Here is an 18,947-nt window from a genome sequence, read left to right on the forward strand (position 1 = left end):
CTAGGGATGCTACAGGTAGATTCATAGTTCGCTTACCCCTCAAGCAGAAGCCTGAGGTTCTGGGAAACTCCTTCAATCATGCCATGTCAAGACTAACTCAATTAGAACGGCGTTTCAGCAGGCAGCCCTCACTTAAGCACGAGTACTCTAACTTTCTTCACGAGTATGAGGCGATGGGGCATATGGTTAAGGTGGATACATCTACTCAGTCAGGGAATGAAGATGGAAGCTATTATCTACCCCATCATCCAGTTTTTAAGCTTAGTAGCTCGACTCCAAAACTAGGGTAGTATTTGATGCATCTTCTAAAACTTCTAACATTTCATTGAATGACATATTAACGGTTGGAACGACAATACAACAGGATCTTTACTCTATCATTCTAAGATTCAGAATGCATACCTTTGCCTTCACCGCAGATATTGCTAAAATGTATCGGCAAGTCATGGTTCATGCAGATGATCGGAAACTTCAGCGGATTATCTGGAGGGAATCACCTAGGGACCCACCCTCTCACTATGAACTGACAACTGTAACATATGGTACAGCATCAGCACCCTTCCTAGCTACCAGATGCCTGCAGCAACTTGCTGAAGATGAAGAATCGAGGTTCCCCAGAGCAGCACAAGTTGTTCGCAGAGATTTTTATGTTGATGATTTATTAAGCGGCTGTGACGATATCCAGGATGCTCTTCAGTTGCAGTCTGAAATTATTAATTTACTAGAGAGTGGAGGATTTCACCTCAGAAAATGGTGTTCAAACCACCCAGCATTACTAGAAGCAGTTTCAGAAGAGGACAGGGAAACCCAGCTGCCTTTAAGTCTTGATGAAGGCACTAGCGTGAAATCTTTAGGCCTATTATGGCATCCAGTTACTGATCATTTTCTCATTTGTGGCAATTTGTATTCAGACAGTCCCTATCATGCTGACTCTCATGTAACTAAACGAAAGGTCTTATCTGTTATTGCATCAATATTTGATCCACTTGGGTTGGTCAGCCCTTTGGTAATTTCTTACAAGGTTTTTATGCAGAAACTTTGGCTAGTCAATCTGAACTGGGATGACAGACTACCATCTCAACTAGTCAGAGAATGGGAAGAACTTCACTTTAAGCCACAGGCAGTAAGAGAATTTTATATTGAGCGGTTAGTCACATGTAAGGGACCCCCTGTTGATATACAAATTCATGGTTTTTCTGATGCTTCAGAAGAAGCTTATGGAGCTTGTCTTTATGTACGGTCTGTCGACAAAGGGGGACAGACCTGTGTCAGATTATTATGTTCTAAATCCAGAGTAGCACCGGTGAAGAAACTGACACTACCAAGACTTGAACTGTGTGGAGCGCTACTACTTGCCCGACTACTCCACAAGACCCTTCCAGCTTTGTCTCTGCCAGTCAGCAAGCTGTACCTATGGACGGACTCCACCATTGTCTTAGCCTGGATCGCATCTCCTGCTACTCGCTGGAAAACATTTGTGGCCAACCGAGTCTCTTCAATTCAAGAATACACTCACAAGGCTGAATGGAGACATGTTCCTACCAGTTGTAATCCAGCAGATTTAATATCCAGAGGTGTTGCTCCAGAACAACTACGATGTATGAACCTGTGGTGGCACGGACCATCCTGGTTAACTGAGCCCACTGAATCATGGCCAGACACAAGCTCAGCCCATGCAGAAGAGGAACTACCTGAGTCACGAAGCACACTTCCTGTAGTTATGTTGATAGGTACAAACTGGGATGAACTTATGCTGAAGTACTCGTCACTGTCCCGACTGACTCGAGTTACTGCATATTGTTGGCGATTTATTCACAATAGTGCCAATCCTCAAGACAAGAGGTTAGGGATATTAAGTACACAAGAGCTGCAGATGGCCTTGAACTCCTGTATCAAAATTGCACAACAAGTGTGTTACGCTCAAGAGATAGCCAGTCTCAACTCCAAGTGTTGCATTTCAAGGAAGAGTAAAATTGCTGATTTACATCCTTTCTTAGATGATAAGGGAATGTTAAGGGTAGGAGGAAGACTAGTAAATTCAAAACTACCTTATGACACTAAGCACCAGCTTATCCTTCCTCCCCAGCATGCTCTCACAAACCTTGTTGTGATGGCAGAACACATTAGGCTTTTACATGCAGGTGCTCAATTAGTAATTGCATCATTAAGAGAAAGATTCTGGATTCCCACGGCTAGGGCAGTTGTTCGAAGAGTTATCCACAAGTGCCTGACCTGTTTTAGATTCAAGGCGTCAACAGCTGAACAGCTGATGGGACAGCTCCCTGTTACCAGAGTGCAACAGAGTCGCCCATTTCTTAATGTAGGAACTGATTATGCTGGTCCTTTCTTCGTCAAGAGGGGAAATGTGAGAAGCAAACAGACAACGAAGAGCTACATTGCATTGTTCATCTGCCTGGCTACCAAGGCTCTTCACCTGGAGGTGGTGAGTGACCTCTCTACTGATGCCTTTATGGCAGCCCTGAGGAGATTCATAGCTCGACGTGGGAAATGCTCCATCATCTATAGTGATAATGGGACTAACTTCATTGGTGCCAATAGAAGAATGCAGGATCTCCAAAAACTATTCCTTTCAACCAGCTTTTGTGAAGAGATAAGGAATTCATTAGCGATGGAAGGCATCACGTGGCACTTTATACCTCCCAGTTCTCCACACTTTGGCGGACTGTGGGAAGCAGCTGTCAAGTCCATGAAGTACCACTTGAGAAGAGTTGCGGGTAATGCGCTATTGACATTTGAGGAGCTATGTATCCTTACTGCACAGATAGAAGCCTGTCTTAATTCTCGCCCCCTATCTGCCTTATCTAATGACGCCAGTGACCTTAATTATTTATCACCTGCTCATTTCCTAATTGGTGCCCCCCTTACAACCATCCCTGAGCCTGACATTACTGACCTGCCCATCAACAGATTGTATCGATGGCAGCGTATCCAGTCAATGCAGCAGCAGTTGTGGAAGAGGTGGTCTGCCGATTACCTGAACACACTGCAGCAGAGGAAAAAATGGACCTGTCCCAAGGAGAACCTAGCTACTGGTACAGTTGTTCTTCTGAAGGAGGACAATCTTCCTCCTCTCTGTTGGAAGTTGGCTGTGGTGGAGACTGTTCACCCTGGGAAGGATGGACTTGCAAGAGTGGCTACCATCAGAACAACCAGTGGTCTTTTTGAACGATCTGTTAACAAGTTAATTCCATTACCTATTGAGAACTAAACAGGATCGTTGTGGCTAAAATATAATGTGTTTCATGTGAATATTTTTTCTTGTTCATTTCAGAGTGTAATTATGGTGTTGTGTGTGCGTGATTTGAACTGAGAACTTATAGTGTGCTTAATTCATATTGCATAATAATGGATGAGGACACAGTCAACCTACTTAGTACCTTCTGTTAACAGTGTGTAAATATTTTGTTGCTTGTGTTTCTGTTTTGCCTATGTTTATATGTATATTTTGTTGAATGATCAACTCATTTTGGTTACTGTACATGAACTCTGTATGTCAGTGCCTGTGTGATATTTGAACTGAGCTCTCATGAGGGCATATCAGGCAATTTAATTCGGTTGAATCATGGTGATTCAACGGTGGGGAGCATGTTCCGGCCTAGCTATGGCTAGACCACCTAGTTGCTCGCTACCACTTCCTAGGACAGATAGCAGCACCCTTCAGCACCCAGCCGGAAGTGGTGTGGATGGAAGGGGATGAGAGACTGTTATGCTTGGGTGCCTCGTGCGAGAGGAGATGAGAACATGTGACTGACTGTTATCGAGGGCATCTGCCCATCAATACTCAGTATTATGTATTTATAATGTGTTATATAAGTGTCTTAAATGTAATAAATGTTATTATTTAATCAAGTGAGTGAGTTACGTTCAAAACAGGCATAGAACTAACTACGCATTCAATGGGCCAATTGAACGAATGTCAAGATCTCTAAACAAAGTGGATATTGATATATTTAACTGCTCATTGTCAAAATTTAGAAATCACTTACATAATCTCTAGAATTGACTATTACTTTCCTGTGATTACTTGTAATATAACCTGTGTATATATCTGTACATATTTTTCTACTTATACTCCAATGAACTTTCTTTTTCGTGTGTTTTGTTTTGTTTATTCTTCTCTACTGTTATGTAAAATGGTATTACCGTTAATAAAGTATTATTATTATTATTATTATTATTATTATTATTATTATTATTATTATTATTAACTTACAAATCACTTACATAATCTCCAGAATGCAAGTTTTTTAATGTATTGTATTTCGCAGCAGATTTTATAACAATTTTTAACCAGGTACCTGGTAGGATTTGAGGTATTGATACGATTGATGATGCCCCACAGGAAAGGGCAAAACATGTCACAACTCTCATTTTAATAATATTTTAACTCAAATGTCAACATTTTGAATTTGATTGAACAGGTGGAAGTGAAAGAAATTTCTTACATTTATTATAACACTGGCAATGCCGACAATTGGCAAAATAGTGTGGCTCGTATAATCAATTTGTACGCACTGAACAATATTGTTATTACAAGTAACAAGTAAACAGGCGCTGCCAGAACAGACAGGTCCACCTAGTATGAATTGAACAAATAATTTTAAGATCCCTCCCAAAGGCCAAGCAACACATCAACGGGAATGATATTCACACAAGACTGTATTGAGTGTCTAGGATGTTCCTTCTCAATTAAGCAGCAGCCTAAAACCAAAAAAAAGCCTAAGATTGTACTTTAAACAATTCCTTGTCGTTACATAAGACCCAAAGTCAAGATGCTTACAGTTTCATTCACAACAACGATCTTCACCAGTCTATATACAACAATTGGTTTTAAATCTCCACTTGTGTTTGACAACACATTTCAACATTAGTTACGTCAAGAACATGAAAATGATATATGTGGGCCAAATAAGCCCCCATATCAATATCCTATTTTCCCAAGACTTATGTTAGAGGAAGAAGATCAATTTTAGTTTTGGACATATTTTTAAGTTAGATAGAATAGGACCGACAAGTTTTAATTGTGTTAAAATACCATTAATTCAGATTACTCAGTTATGTACTGTTCACATTTTTAAAATTATTATCCTGGCATGTTAGTCTTAAGAGATTGTTAACGTTCATATATTATACTATATATGGTTTAAAAGGTCCCAAATTTTGACCTAAAGGTTGTCTACAGGCTGAAGATGCCCAAATAATGGGTGAAACATGTACCTGATAAGTCTACATAAATTCTTGTAGATTCAAACCACATTAAACGTGGAAAGTATTGAATAGTTGGTTTTATTAAATTATCCTTAAGATTTTATGCCCAATATTGTTATTGTCGATAAAACTGCATCTTTTTTTTAAATGCCGAGCCCAAACGGACTTCAGGCTTTAAACAAGAGAAGTGCCAGCTAGGAAATCGTACAAGGGTGGGGGTCACTGTACTGTGTTGAAACTTGTAATGCACACGGAAGCTAGACACTTCCTCCCCTTGTCATAGGAAAGTCTGATATGCCACGATGTTTTAAGGGTGTCGGGCACTTTCTGTGCAAGTAGGTACAAGGCATCTAAAAAATGCAAACAGTAAAGTAATAAAAAAAAAGCATTTGCACAGAAGAGCCAGCAATATTTGTCCTCGTCTTTGAATCGTGTGGATTTTTTTTCGCTGCGGAGGTTACGTTTGCCAGTGATGTATCCAAGTGCATAATATTTGAATAGGACTAATGTCAATGCACTTTGTTGGATACTTTTCGGAAATGGTTTTCTCCATGGCACTTGAAAGGTTTAAAGTGTGAATCAAAGAGATTGCATGCATTAATGGGTCTTAGAATACTCTGCGACATGGCAAGGGCTCGCATTTCTGGATTTCGAGAGAGGTGCCATGGCGGGAAATCGAAGAATGTTGTAATGCAGACGGAAGCGAGAGACTTTCTCCCCTCATCATAGAAAAGTTTGATAAGCCACGACGTTTTAAGGGCATAGGGTACTTTCCGTACAAGTACAGGGCATCTAAAATGCATACAGTACAGTAGTCCAATGAATAGAGTACGTGTACAGAGGAGCCAGCATAGATTTATCCTCGTATGAAACATTCTTTTTTATTTTTTTCATTGTGTGAGGTTATGTTTGTCAGTAAGTTAACAAAGTGCATTATTTGAATACTGTAAAATGCACTTTGTTGGATACATTTTGGAAATAGATTTTTGCCATGGCATTTGAAAGATTTAAACTGTGAATCAAGGTTAATTGCATTCCGTAATGAGTCTTAGAATATTTTGTGATGTGGCAAGGGTTAGCATTTCTGAATTAGGAGTTGGCAGTTAATTCAATATCATGTAATTCTAAGTCCGACTTTTGCGTCCCAGCGACTTCGAATAAATGAGGTTTTACTGTAATAGCAAATAGTAGAGAAAATGTTGAAGTTGGAATATGATGAAGTGGTAAATTTCGATGCATGGTGGCCATTGCTGTTCAATGAGACTGTCATATCTATGGAAGGTATGAAACTACCGAACAGCAACCAGACTGGAGTGATTCAAGCATCAGTCTACATAGACTCCCAAGTCATGCATACATTGTAACTGGGAAAACCAAAATTTTTAATCAGCCCTACAGTGCCTTGAGAGGTCATGTAAGGACATTGGAAAAATAATACAGTATGTTCAACATTAGGGACTATTTCTACCAGGATATTTTTAACTGGCAAACTACGGCAAATGAAAGGGAATCCTTGTGATGTTTCAGATCATGTGTGGTATTGTAAATTATATTTGTAATGGACTTACATGTGGCTTTTTAAAACACATTTTAATAAAACTATTAATGTGAAACATTCATTATAGATGAATATTAACCTGACCACAGAGCTGAAAAGCATTAAAGTCAAATACTTTTCATTGTTACTTTAAAATTGACCTTCCACTAATGCAAATGTAGCGAGAGTATCTGGTTTACAATATATAATATCAACATTGAGCGTTTCTTACATTCTACCCGAGTAATTAAATTTTTTCTCTCTCTCCTGAAAAGTAGTGAAAACTGACTTAATGCCTTTCAGCTTCGACCGATTCAATTTTATTATGTACACCCTTTGTCAAGAAAAGTTCCGGGACAGGTGTTGTATTTCTGAGGTTGCAATGAGAACAAAGGAACAAATATTGGTTTTATATCACATGGTATGTGTACGTTCCGAGATGGCTGTGGCCATGTTTCTATGCACACGCACTAGGTGGCAGGACTGTGCTTAGCAACACACTGTTTGGATTAGCGACGGTGACACAATGGATGCCGACTGTGAACAAAGAGTGAACATTAAGTTTTTCATTAAGCTCGGGAAAACCCCTAGTGAAACATGGACAATGATTACACAAGCATATGGAGGCGATGCATTGTCAAGAAGTTGTGTGTTCAAGTGGCACAAAAGGTTTCAGGAAGGCAGAGATTCAGAGCAAGACTATCCCAGAACTGGCCGCCCGTCTACAGCACATTCCGATGTAAGTGTGGAGTGTGTAAGGCAGTTATTGCAAGATCATCATGTAACTGTGCGTGCGATATCAGAAGAGCTTAATTTGAATCATGACGTGTGTCGTAAGATTTTACACGACGATTTAGGTAAACTGTAACTGAACTCAAAACTCATTCTGCACACACCAACAGACAGCCAGAAAGAGGAAAGACAAAGGATTTCTGTGGAACTACTGGATAGAGCCAGAAGTGATCCCACTTTTCCAACAAAGATTATTGCTTGGGATGAAAGTTGGTGTTACCACTATGACCTCCTTCACAAAGCGTCAAAGTGCAGAATGGCAGAGCCCTGGATCACCAGCCTCGAAAAGAGCCAAACATCAACCTTTGAGAACAAAGACAATGTTGATTGCATTCTTTGACAGTAAAGGGTTAGTTCACCACGAGTACGTTCCACCAGGTGAAACAGTGAACCGAACTCTTTACATCGAAGTCTTCAAACGTTTGCGACAAGTAATTCGACGTCGCCACCCTGATTTGTGGCAGTCGCAATGCAATACAACGCAATACCTTACACTGCTTTATCTGTTACCGAGTATCTGGCCGGACATTCTGTCACTGTCGTCGCACATCCACCATATTCACCCGACCTCTTGTTTTGCAAATTATTCTTGTTTCCGTGGTGAAATTGCGACTAAAAGGAAAGCTTCATAAAGATATTGCAGACATCCAATGGGCTGTGACACATGAGCTTACAAGCATCGTAGTTGACAATTTCCCTGCTTGCTTCCAAGACCTCCAGAAACGATGGTAATTATGTATAGATAGCCAAGGGGTTACTTCAACAGGAGCTAAGATCATTACTTGGTAAGTACAATGTTTATTTTTTACGATCTCAGTCCTGAAACTTTTCTGACATAGGTTGTATGTATATCTCAGGTAAATATACGTTGTATTGAAAGGTGGACCTATTTTTTTTTAAATTCTCTCCACTGAAGTCAGATAACGATCAATACGGACCATAAACATGAAGTTGAAATGGCGTATGGCTTTTAGTGCTGGGAGTGTCCGAGGACAAGTTTGGCTCGCCAGGTGCAGGTCTTTTGATTTGACGACGGTAGGCGACCTGCGCGTCATGAGGATGAAATGATGATGAAGATGACACATACACCCAGCCCCATGCCAGCGGAATTAACTAATTATGGTTAAAATTCCCGACCCTGCTGGGAATCGAACCCGGGACCACTGTCACCAAAGGGCAGTACGCTAACCATTACGAGTAAACAGAAAGCTCGTAGCCTTGCTGACTTGGCTATCCTTTCCACTCTACCTCAAAGTAGTGGCTGCAAGTGTGATGCATAACAGCAGCAAGTTACAAGTGAGTCAAAGTTGATGTCTATCCGGCTACGGATTCATAGGGGTTGTCTCATCCCGTTTCCAGTTCACAATCACATCCCCGTCAGTAATCTTGCATAATTTCAGAAGAGCAGAAATGGCTGACTGCTTACTGATGTGGAAATCGATAACCATTAGAAGTTCAAAGTCACTAAACTTCTTTGCTCTACTCATTCTGCGGGTATCTCGTAGCACAGAATAATATCAATCTCTCAGCCAGCTTTTATAGAAGCAGCAACAGCAGCAGTCATGTGACATCAAGGCTCTAGTTTATGTGTACAAAGGGGAAACCGCATACATTTGATCACATTTTTGATAACATATTAAAGTACAAGGATTTATCATACAAAGCAGTCATGATAATTGCAGCACACTTACGATACAGTGATACAAAAACTTTGTTGAAGTATTCCAATTCAAGAAGGGATCCTTTAATGAAATGTACCTATAACGCTAAAAATGTATCCAACACCAAACCAAATTTTCAGAAAACTTTATTGCTCTTTCCTATTCAGAATTTCATTGAACACTGAAGCGTATCATTTGCTGACTATTAATCTATGACTGGATGTCTTATTTAGAATACCATAGTGCAACTTGATTTAGAGGGCTACCTACCAGAAGCAAAAACAGCAGAAACATTTCTTCCTTTTCTTAAACTTCTTGTATGCATATGTATACTCATTTTAATTACAGTAGTGCTCAAAAGTGTTTTCACAAAGCCATTTTTATACAAGGTTTTAGTCTGAGTATTGTTTGGACTTCTGTTAGGTACACTATAAAAAGCATAGGATGTAGCTTACACTGCCAACAAACGAGAAGCTCCACGATAGTCTGTTGAACATTAAATAATACATTACATACATAAAAACTCAAAAGTGTTTTTACAGTTAAGTTGTTCAGCAAAACCAACAAACAAGTACATTTTTTCCCCTACAACATCTAATATTTCATACCATAGCCCTTTGCATCTACCATGGCTGCACATCTCACAGGCGTGGACTGAATAAGGCGTGGTATATTATCCTTAGGAATATTGTCTCATTCACATCGCAAAGTGTTCAATAAATCTTATCTGTTAGTGCATACCCTTCTTCTAATACGTTTGTCAAGTAGGTTCCACACATGTTATATCATGTTCAAATCCTGACTTTTACTTGGTCATTATAACACATCAATTTCTTTCTGCTGAGGATACTCTTGTACACAAGTAGAATGATGTTTAGGATCATGCTGAAAAGGCCACTGACGTGACGTGTCGTCTAGCATATGGTAACATATTATTGTAAGTGATAAATATCATTATGGTTCCGTATTGATGATTACTATACTTGTAGAAAAACACTATAATATTAGATAAGATTATAAGGAGACAAGCTGTAGCAGATCTTTGGATGTCAGCTCAACAGATACTGCTGATGTGAGGCAAAACTATGGAGTGAATATCCAGGTTTCCACTGTAAAACGTCAACTGAAAAACGAGTATTTGAGTGCTCACCAACCATGCAAGAAGCCTTTCATTAATTCATCTAACAGAAGGAAGGCACTTGCTTTTGCAAAAGAACATCTCAGCTGACCATTTCATTACCAGTCTAAGATAGAGTGATGAAGGTAAGTTTAATTTGATATCTTCAGGTGGAATTTGATACATTAGTCACCCTACAGGTGAAGGATTCAATCTGTGCTACCAGGTTCCTTCTGTAAAACAGAGAGCTGCTTCCCTAAAGGTGGTTTGTGCATGTAGAGGGTATCATGAATGGTCCTAGCTATAGGCACATTTTGGACAATAACATGTTTGTAGGATGTTAATTTATTGTTTAACCACCTATTCAATACATTATAGTCTTATACAATTAGGATTTGATCCTTATTACCTTATGAAATGTGAGACATGTTTTGCCTTTCATTGCCTTTCATTGAAGTCATAGTACCTTCTCAAGGTTAAATCAGGCACCTGATTTATAATTAAAATATAATTATTAAGATTTAATATTAACATACTTAAAATAGGAGCAGTCTATTCCTTTAGACCTTTAGGGCTACTGAAGTTTGGATTCAAACCTACAGTATCCTGGATGCAAGTTCACAGCTATGTGGCCCGAACTGCACAGCAAGGTTACTCGATCACAAGTGTACTCAAATATACCTGATAAATCTTTTGATTTCCCCACTATAACAATTTGCTACTAAGAAAAATTAATTACACATTTGCTATGCATTGTAGGTATAGTAGTAGCCCAACTTACCTAGGTGTCCTAACAATAGGGCAGACTGAGGAAGATTCTTCATATATAATTGCCTCCAAATGCTGTAACTTCGTGGATCTTTATTCAGGCATGTCATCAAACAAGTTAAGAGCTGAAACAAAATGAAAAGGCAGGGTCACTTTTAACTTGATACCAGGGAAAGAACATACTTGATATTAGGAAGGAGTATATTCTAACAAAATAAAATAACTATCTGCTTTCTGATTACACCGGCCTGCGAAGATTTTCTGGTAAAAGTAATTGTATGTGATATACATTACGTTTAGTGTCCTTATGTTAAAAATAATACCAGTTGTTTTGGATCACGTACAGATTTGTCACAAGTCCATCTCATGTTTATGTTAATGGAGCTTTGTTGTTGTAAATTAGGTTTGGATTGGTTGTATGGAATGCAGGAATGGACATGTCTGAGAGAAAATATTGAGGGGAGTAGGTAATCATACAGGAACACCGGAAGAACAATTAGAACAGTTGCAGTTCGCACATGCGCAATGTCAGACAAGGTGAAAACACCAAGATCATGTTTCTCTGTAGTCTGAGAGGAGAATCTGAGAATGGGTGTCACGCCTTTGTCTACTACAAGTTACAACGTGCACTTTAAGTCGACTGAGTGAATAAGCGAGTTAGTTTGTGTTAAAATGGCAAGTTCAGTGATGTTCGGAGCTGAAAATGTGTGAACAATCCTAACTCTTTCTGTTATATATGTGGCCAGTATACAATTAAAGGCCAGAAGCAAAATATTCCACCATTTATAAAAAGCCTGTACTTGGCATATTTTAATATAAAGTTAGGTGATCAGGACAAGAATTTTGAACCCCATATTGTTGCCGTCAATCCCATTCGGAATCCCAATGGCTTGGCGGGAACAAAGAAATCATTTTGACAAATATTTTTGTGTATGTAAAGTGTCAGGGTTCAATACGAAAAACAAAAAGCACGTTGTGTATCCCTGCCTTCCATCTGCCATAACCCCCGTACCACATGGACCCAATATTCCTGTCCCAAAACTACCAATACAATTACCAGAGAGTGTGTCTTCATCATCTTCAAGTGGTGGTGGTGATGATGATGATGATGATGATGATGATAACCTTTGTACCGGATGTTGATATGATAAAACTCCACATCTTTATAATCAGTGTGACTTAAATGATTTTGTGCATAACCTAGGCCTCACTAAGGAAAAGGGTGAACTTTTAGGATCAAGATTAAAAGAGAGAAATGTTTTACTTTCTGGGACAAATTCATATTGTTACAGAAATCAGGAGGAAGAATTCTGGCAGTTTTTTTGCTCACAAAGACAAACTTGTATTTTGCTGTGATATCCCTGGCTTGATTCGTTGTTTTGGAACTATTTAACAAGCAAAGGACTGGCATCTATTTATTGATACCAGTAAAAGAACTCTCAAAGGTGTTCTTCTGCACAATGGAAATAAACTTGCTTCAGTGCCAGTTGCCCATTCAACATCTCTTCCTGAAAACTATCACAATTTATCTATGGTGTTGCAGAAACTGAACTACAATGAACACAGATGGTTACTGTGCTGTGATTTAAAAGTGCGCAGTATCATATCAGGGAAGCAAGGAGCAAATAAAAAGTTCCCCTGTTTTCTATGCGAGTGGGAGACTCGGGACAGGGATCATCACTGGTTAGTGTCCGAGTGGCCCAAAAGGAAACAGTTTGTGTCTGGAGAAAAAAACATTGTAAATCATCTATTAATTGATCCTCAAAGTGTGTTATTGCCCCCTTTACATAATAAATTGGGAATTATGAAGCAGTACATGAAGAGTTTGGATAGAGGCAGTCCCTGCTTTCGGTACCTCTGCCAGAAATTTCAAGGACTGTCGGATGCCAAAATTAAGGAAGGCGTTTTTGATGGCCCCCAAATTCGCAAGCTTATGAAGAATCCAACATTCAGTACGATGATAAACGAAACACAGCTTCAAGCATGGGAATCATTCAAGGAAGTTTGTAGCAAATTCCTGAGTAATGTTAAAGATGTCAACTACTAACAGATTGTGGAAACCATGCTGTACAACTTCCAAAAATTGGGTTGCTACACGAGCTTAAAATTAAATTTCCTGCACAGTCATCTGGATTATTTTCCTGCAAATTTAGGAGCATTCAGCAAGGAACACGGCGAGCGGTTCCATCAGGATCTAAAAGAAATGGAACGAAGGTATCAGGGGCGATGGGACGTCTCCATGATGTCAGATTACTGTTGGTGTCCAGTACGAGATAACACGACTGAGGAACACAAACGCAAATCAACACGGAGTTCATTCACATCAAAGTGCAGCAAACAATAGTGTTCTTGTAGCGAGATTCATACATTCTAGCAATGAACATGTTACTTTTTTGTATATTTGTTGTAATTTGATCATGTCCCATTAAAATTAAATATGTACTGAGCTCGATAGCTGCAGTCGCTTAAGTGCGGCCAGTATCCAGTAATCGGGAGATAGTGGGTTCGAGCCCCACTGTCGAGAGCCCTGAAGATGGTTTTTCGTGGTTTCCCATTTTTACACCAGGCAAATGCCGGAGCTGTACCTTAATTAACGCCACTGCTGCTTCCTTCCACTTCCTAGGACTTTCCTATCCCATCATCGCCATAAGACCTATCTGTGTCGGTGTGACGTAAAGCAAATAGCAAAAAAATATATATATATTCTATATTACGGAGTTTTTTTATTGAAATTACAATATGTCAAATTTGGATTTCAAATAGCAAAAAAACTGTATGTGATAGGCAAAAACGGTTTACATATTTGAAATCAGCACACCTAAATTAGGGTGGTGACATAGCTGAAGAAGTTTTTTAAGAGGGAAGGAGACCACAATGGGAGAAATATACTACCAGCCATCAACAAATCAACCTACCCAGATCTGGCCTCTATGGTTCTCTCATGCTCATCCTCCCATATCTTCAATTCACATTTGCAGACAATCGACAAGAAGCTGTTCCTCTACAATATATAGATTTTTACAATTTGCTTTATGTCTCAACGAAACAGATAGATCTTATGGCAACAATGGGATAGGAAAGGGCTAGGAGTGGGAAAGAAGCGGCTGTGGACTTAAGCTACAGCCCCAGCATTTTCCTTGTGTAAAAATGGGAAACCACGGAAAACCATCTTCAGGACTGCTGACAGTGGGGTTCAAACCCACTATCTCCCGAATGCAAGTTTACAGCAAGTCCATTCCTCCTAGATGACCTACCCTCCAACACTTGCCTCACAACACCACCACCGAAGCAGTTTATATGTACAGCTTCATCCCTAAGTTAGCTTTTAACTTCTCAATTTGATCATCCTCCTACCATTATTCCCACCTGTTTGTATCTGCAATCATTCTTGCTACTTTCATGACTATTACATACAATGTATGTATAAGGTAACTGGATTCCACCTAGCTTTCACTCCAGTACAGCAAAGTTGGCCTGAAAATAAACCAATGTAAAAATAATTTCATCCAGGAACTGACTTTTTTTCTTACAAAATACCATTGATCCCAACTGCAAGCTCACCACATTCGCTTTCTTGAGTCTTGAAATTTTGTTTCGTATACTTCTATACTTGAAATGATCCATCTGTTCTGGTTTTGTATTTCCTACCTTTCATTCAACTCTCTTAGGTTTTCTCCCAACTGGCATCAATTTAGAGTTGGAAATGCTAATTCTCATATCATAGCCACTGCACCGCCTTTCAAGCTCCAAGATACACACATCAAAAATTTTTTGGCAACAACTCAGAGTGTCATTTAACTGTTTTCTATCTTGGCCTGTCCTATGCAGACTTGAAGGACAACTCTTAGGATATTTGCAAACATATAACTGCACGGACCCCAACCCACAGGCAGAACGCCATGCTCAAATGGGAGACAGTATTTCAACTGAAGTAGCAATCATGTGGTAGCATTAGGTGTGTGTTCTAAGCAATGTAGTGAGTATCTAGGATGGCACAATGTGCAATGTCAAGGTGTGAACGTGTACGCATAGTCACATTATGTCAAGAAAAATGGTCAACACGGGCAGTTCCTCGATGCATGGGCCATAATAAGCGATGTGGTTTGAACAAGAGTGCTGCAAGGGAGCAATGCATCAAGATATTGGAGATTGGTTTTCCCAAATTCTCTTCATGTGTAATTGCTCGCATTCAGATTTGGCCTTTGCTCACTTGGTATCGCCCGGCTGTTCGCTCCCTAGTCAAAGATAACGTTAGCTTTCAAACTCTATAATACGTCGCTGTACCACAAAAACAGTCTTCTCTGAAACAGTGATGTGACCTATGCAGTGATGGGAAAAGAACAAAATAAAAGTAACTGGTCTCAATTACAGTTACCTGAGAAAAAATGCACTCAATTACAATTATCAATTACTTTTTCAAAAAGTAATCTGTAAAATTACAATTACCTCACAGAATGAAAGTCTTTAGGAAATCAATCACATTTTTTCACATGGGGATGGACTGATACCAATGTTTGCAAGGAAAAATACATTATCCCATTTTGTGTTATTCAGCATAGACATTAAGTGGCTATCATCACAAGGTGGGACTAATTTCAAAATTATTGCTTCCAAGCAAAATTTGCATGTCACATTTGGGTTTGCATTATTTTTATGACACTAATTCAAAATATATATTCAAATAGGGGAATGGAAATGTCTTAACCCCTTCACCGTCACATGTTTATTCCAGCTCCATTCTTGACCACGTTACCCCTGTCTGTGGGCATGGTAGAATAACATCTACGGTATCCCCTGCCTCTTGTTAGAGGCAACTGAAAGGGAGACCTAAGACTCAGAACTTGGGAGCATCGATTGGCGATCACGGTTCTGCTAGGCGAGTCAAGCAATGTTTCCACTTTTGTCAGTGTCCTCAGTCAATTATTGTTCTTCCTTAACCCCAATGGTATTAGGTTTTCAAGGCCTAGGGAGTCTTATTTTCATCACACCCTTCGTGGCGCTCTCTTCTTTTTTTGGCCAATACCTTCACTTTTTTTGAAGTGTCGGACTTCCTGCATTTTCCTTCTTATTAGTGTTAATAGAGAGTGGTTGCCCAGTTGTACTTCCTAGTTAAACAATAATAATCACCACCACCATCCTGGCCACCTAGTACACAATTATCTAAATCTCAACATGTAACCACGGCAACCTGCCAGTAAATGAACGAGTGCAAAATGTACGTAGGTGGTGTTTGAAAAGTTCTCGGAATGTACTAGAATTAAGTATCTTACCTCGGTGGAACTGCTTTTATTTTTCAACATAGTCTCCCTGTAGACTAATGCACTTGGTCCAGCGTTGTTCCAATGCCTTGATCCCATCTCGAAAATGAGATTCCTCCAGGCCTGCAAAATACCTCTCCAATTCGGCTGTCAGTTCTTCCCTTGTAGAAAATCTCCGTCCACCGAGGAAAATTTTCAGCTTGGGGAATAGATGAAAGTCTGATGGTGCAAAATCAGGTGAATAAGGTGCATGTGACAACAATTCGTACCCCAGTTCATGAAGTTTTGCCATGGCAATAACACTTGTGTGCGGCGGAGTGCTGTCCTGATGAAAGATGACCTTTTTCCTTGCCAAACCAGGCCTTGTTTCGCGTATCTTTTCCTGTAGTTGGCCTAGGAGGTTTGCATAGTATTGCCCCATAATTGTTTGGCCAGTAGAAAGATAATCTATCAGAAGAATGCCTTTTGCTTCCCAGAAAACTGAGGCCATGACCTTTCTGGCCGAACGCACTGCCTTTGCTTTCTTTGGTGGTGGTGAATCAGCATGTTTCCATTGCTTTGACTGCTGTTTTAGCTCTGGGGTATAGTAGTGGACCCAAGTTTCATCTGTAGTCACAAACCGGTGCAAAAAATCTTGTTGGCTGCACTGAAAACGGGCCAGACTTTGTTCGGACATTTCCAATCTGGTGCGTTTATTGTCCAATGTCAAGAGTCGCGGCACCCATCTTGCGGATAATTTTCATACCCAATTCTTCGGTTAAAATATAATATACCCGTTCAGAAGACATCCCTACAGCTTCAGCAATCTCCCGCACTTTCAGTCGACGATCCTCCGTGACCATTTTATGCACTTTTGCGATAAATTCTGGGGTCGTTACACTTTTTGGCCGTCCACTACGATCATCATCCAAGCTCTCCCGACCAAATTTAAACTCGCTGGTCCACTTGGCAACAGTTGAAAATGAAGGAGCAGAGTCCCCCAGTGTGTCTGAAAGTTGGCATGAATTTCCTTTGCTTTCATACCTTTCTTTACAAAGTATTTAATCACTGCTCGAATCTCAGTTTTTTCCATCGTCACAAATCACTACGCGGGAACAACAACAAAGAGTCATCACTACCACACTCCTGCAGCTAGAGCACTGACGCACCACGTGTTCACTCACAAAGGATGTGCTATTATTGCGCGGGAACCTCGTTGCTCTAGCACTGATATCTAGCGGTGATTCCGAGAACTTTTCAAACCGTCCTCGTATCCTAGAATTATACACTTGGTGGCACGCTTTGGTAGTGCTGGGGTTCAAAAATTGCTAAACTCTCAATGCGATATATACAGATTACTGGAATGAAATAATTACGAAAGTGTAACAATTACAATTTTATTTCAAGAAGTAAATTATGAGTAAAAATGACATTTTGTGAAAAGTAATAATTACAAGTAAAAATTACTAAAAAAAGTAATCATTACAAGTAATTCAATTACTTTTACTTAATTACTTCCCAACTCCGGACCCATGCAGTACACGGTAACAGTAGCATCTGAGCGTAAAATATATAATTATACTTCCGTATTTATTCATTCATTCAATTAATTAATTATATCCTCAGTATTATTAGGTGCTATAGCATCAATATGGATGTTATAATATCATATTTGTTTTTATTCTTTGCAAAGCATCTTGTCGCTTCCCAGATTATTAACCGCAGTTTTCTTTCATTCAACCACTAGCGCTTTCCACGTACTTTTGTTAATGCCATCTCATGGATACAGAAGAAAAAACTACTTCTATCAGAATTATTATTTAAATAATTTGATTGAACTGTTAACAGTCTAGGACAATTTTGTGTACAAATACTATATGCAAGTTTATTTTTTTGCAAGTTGCTTTACGTCGCACCGACACAGATAGGTCTTATGGCGACGATGGGATAAGAAAGGCCTAGGAGTGGGAAGGAAGCGGCCGTGGCCTTAATTAAGGTACAGCCCCAGCATTTGCGTGGTGTGAAAATGGGAAACCACAGAAAACCATCTTCAGGGCTGCCGACAGTGGGGTTCGAACCCACTGTCTCCCGGATGCAAGCTCACAGCTGCGCACCCCTAACCGCACGGCCAACTCGCCTGGTTATATTCAAGTTCTACTCAATACACTATTCATCTTGACAAAAGACATTTACTTCAAAAACAAATTTAAATGCATTTAAAATAATAAACTTCATTGTTATCCATATTGAACTGAGATTACAAAGCTTTTTAGAAGTTTTAGGGTCCACCTTATTCAATACTATACAATTCATTGTGTAGATGTAATTACAACATATTATGTTTATTCAGAACTAGTTTTGATGCAATACTGCATCGTCATCAGCTGAACAGAGGCATTGGAAAACTGGCAATCATATAAATATTAATATTAACACAAATTAAAATCTTATAATATTACAATTAAAATGAATATAATTGAGGTGCCTAGTATCAAACATGGACAAAAGCCACTTTGTTAATTTTTCAGTAGAGACACATTTTTGTTTCTCTATGTTAAACCCCCGTTACATGTGTGAAAATTTGTGTGTGTCATATTTCCAGCCCT

General features: G+C 39.4%; 1 protein-coding gene across 1 annotated transcript in view; it reads right to left on the bottom strand.

Annotated features, from left to right (window-relative positions):
• Tmem214 (Transmembrane protein 214) overlaps window positions 1–18,947 on the bottom strand; it is a 430,961-nt gene that overhangs the window by 268,829 nt on the left and 143,185 nt on the right. Inside the window, exon 7 of the mRNA XM_067140553.2 lies at window positions 11,118–11,229. Coding sequence (XP_066996654.1) covers window positions 11,118–11,229 — 112 coding nt within the window. The remainder of the gene's footprint in view (window positions 1–11,117; window positions 11,230–18,947) is intronic.

Source organism: Anabrus simplex, chromosome 2, assembly GCF_040414725.1.
Source record: "Anabrus simplex isolate iqAnaSimp1 chromosome 2, ASM4041472v1, whole genome shotgun sequence".
NCBI lineage: Eukaryota > Metazoa > Arthropoda > Insecta > Orthoptera > Tettigoniidae > Anabrus > Anabrus simplex.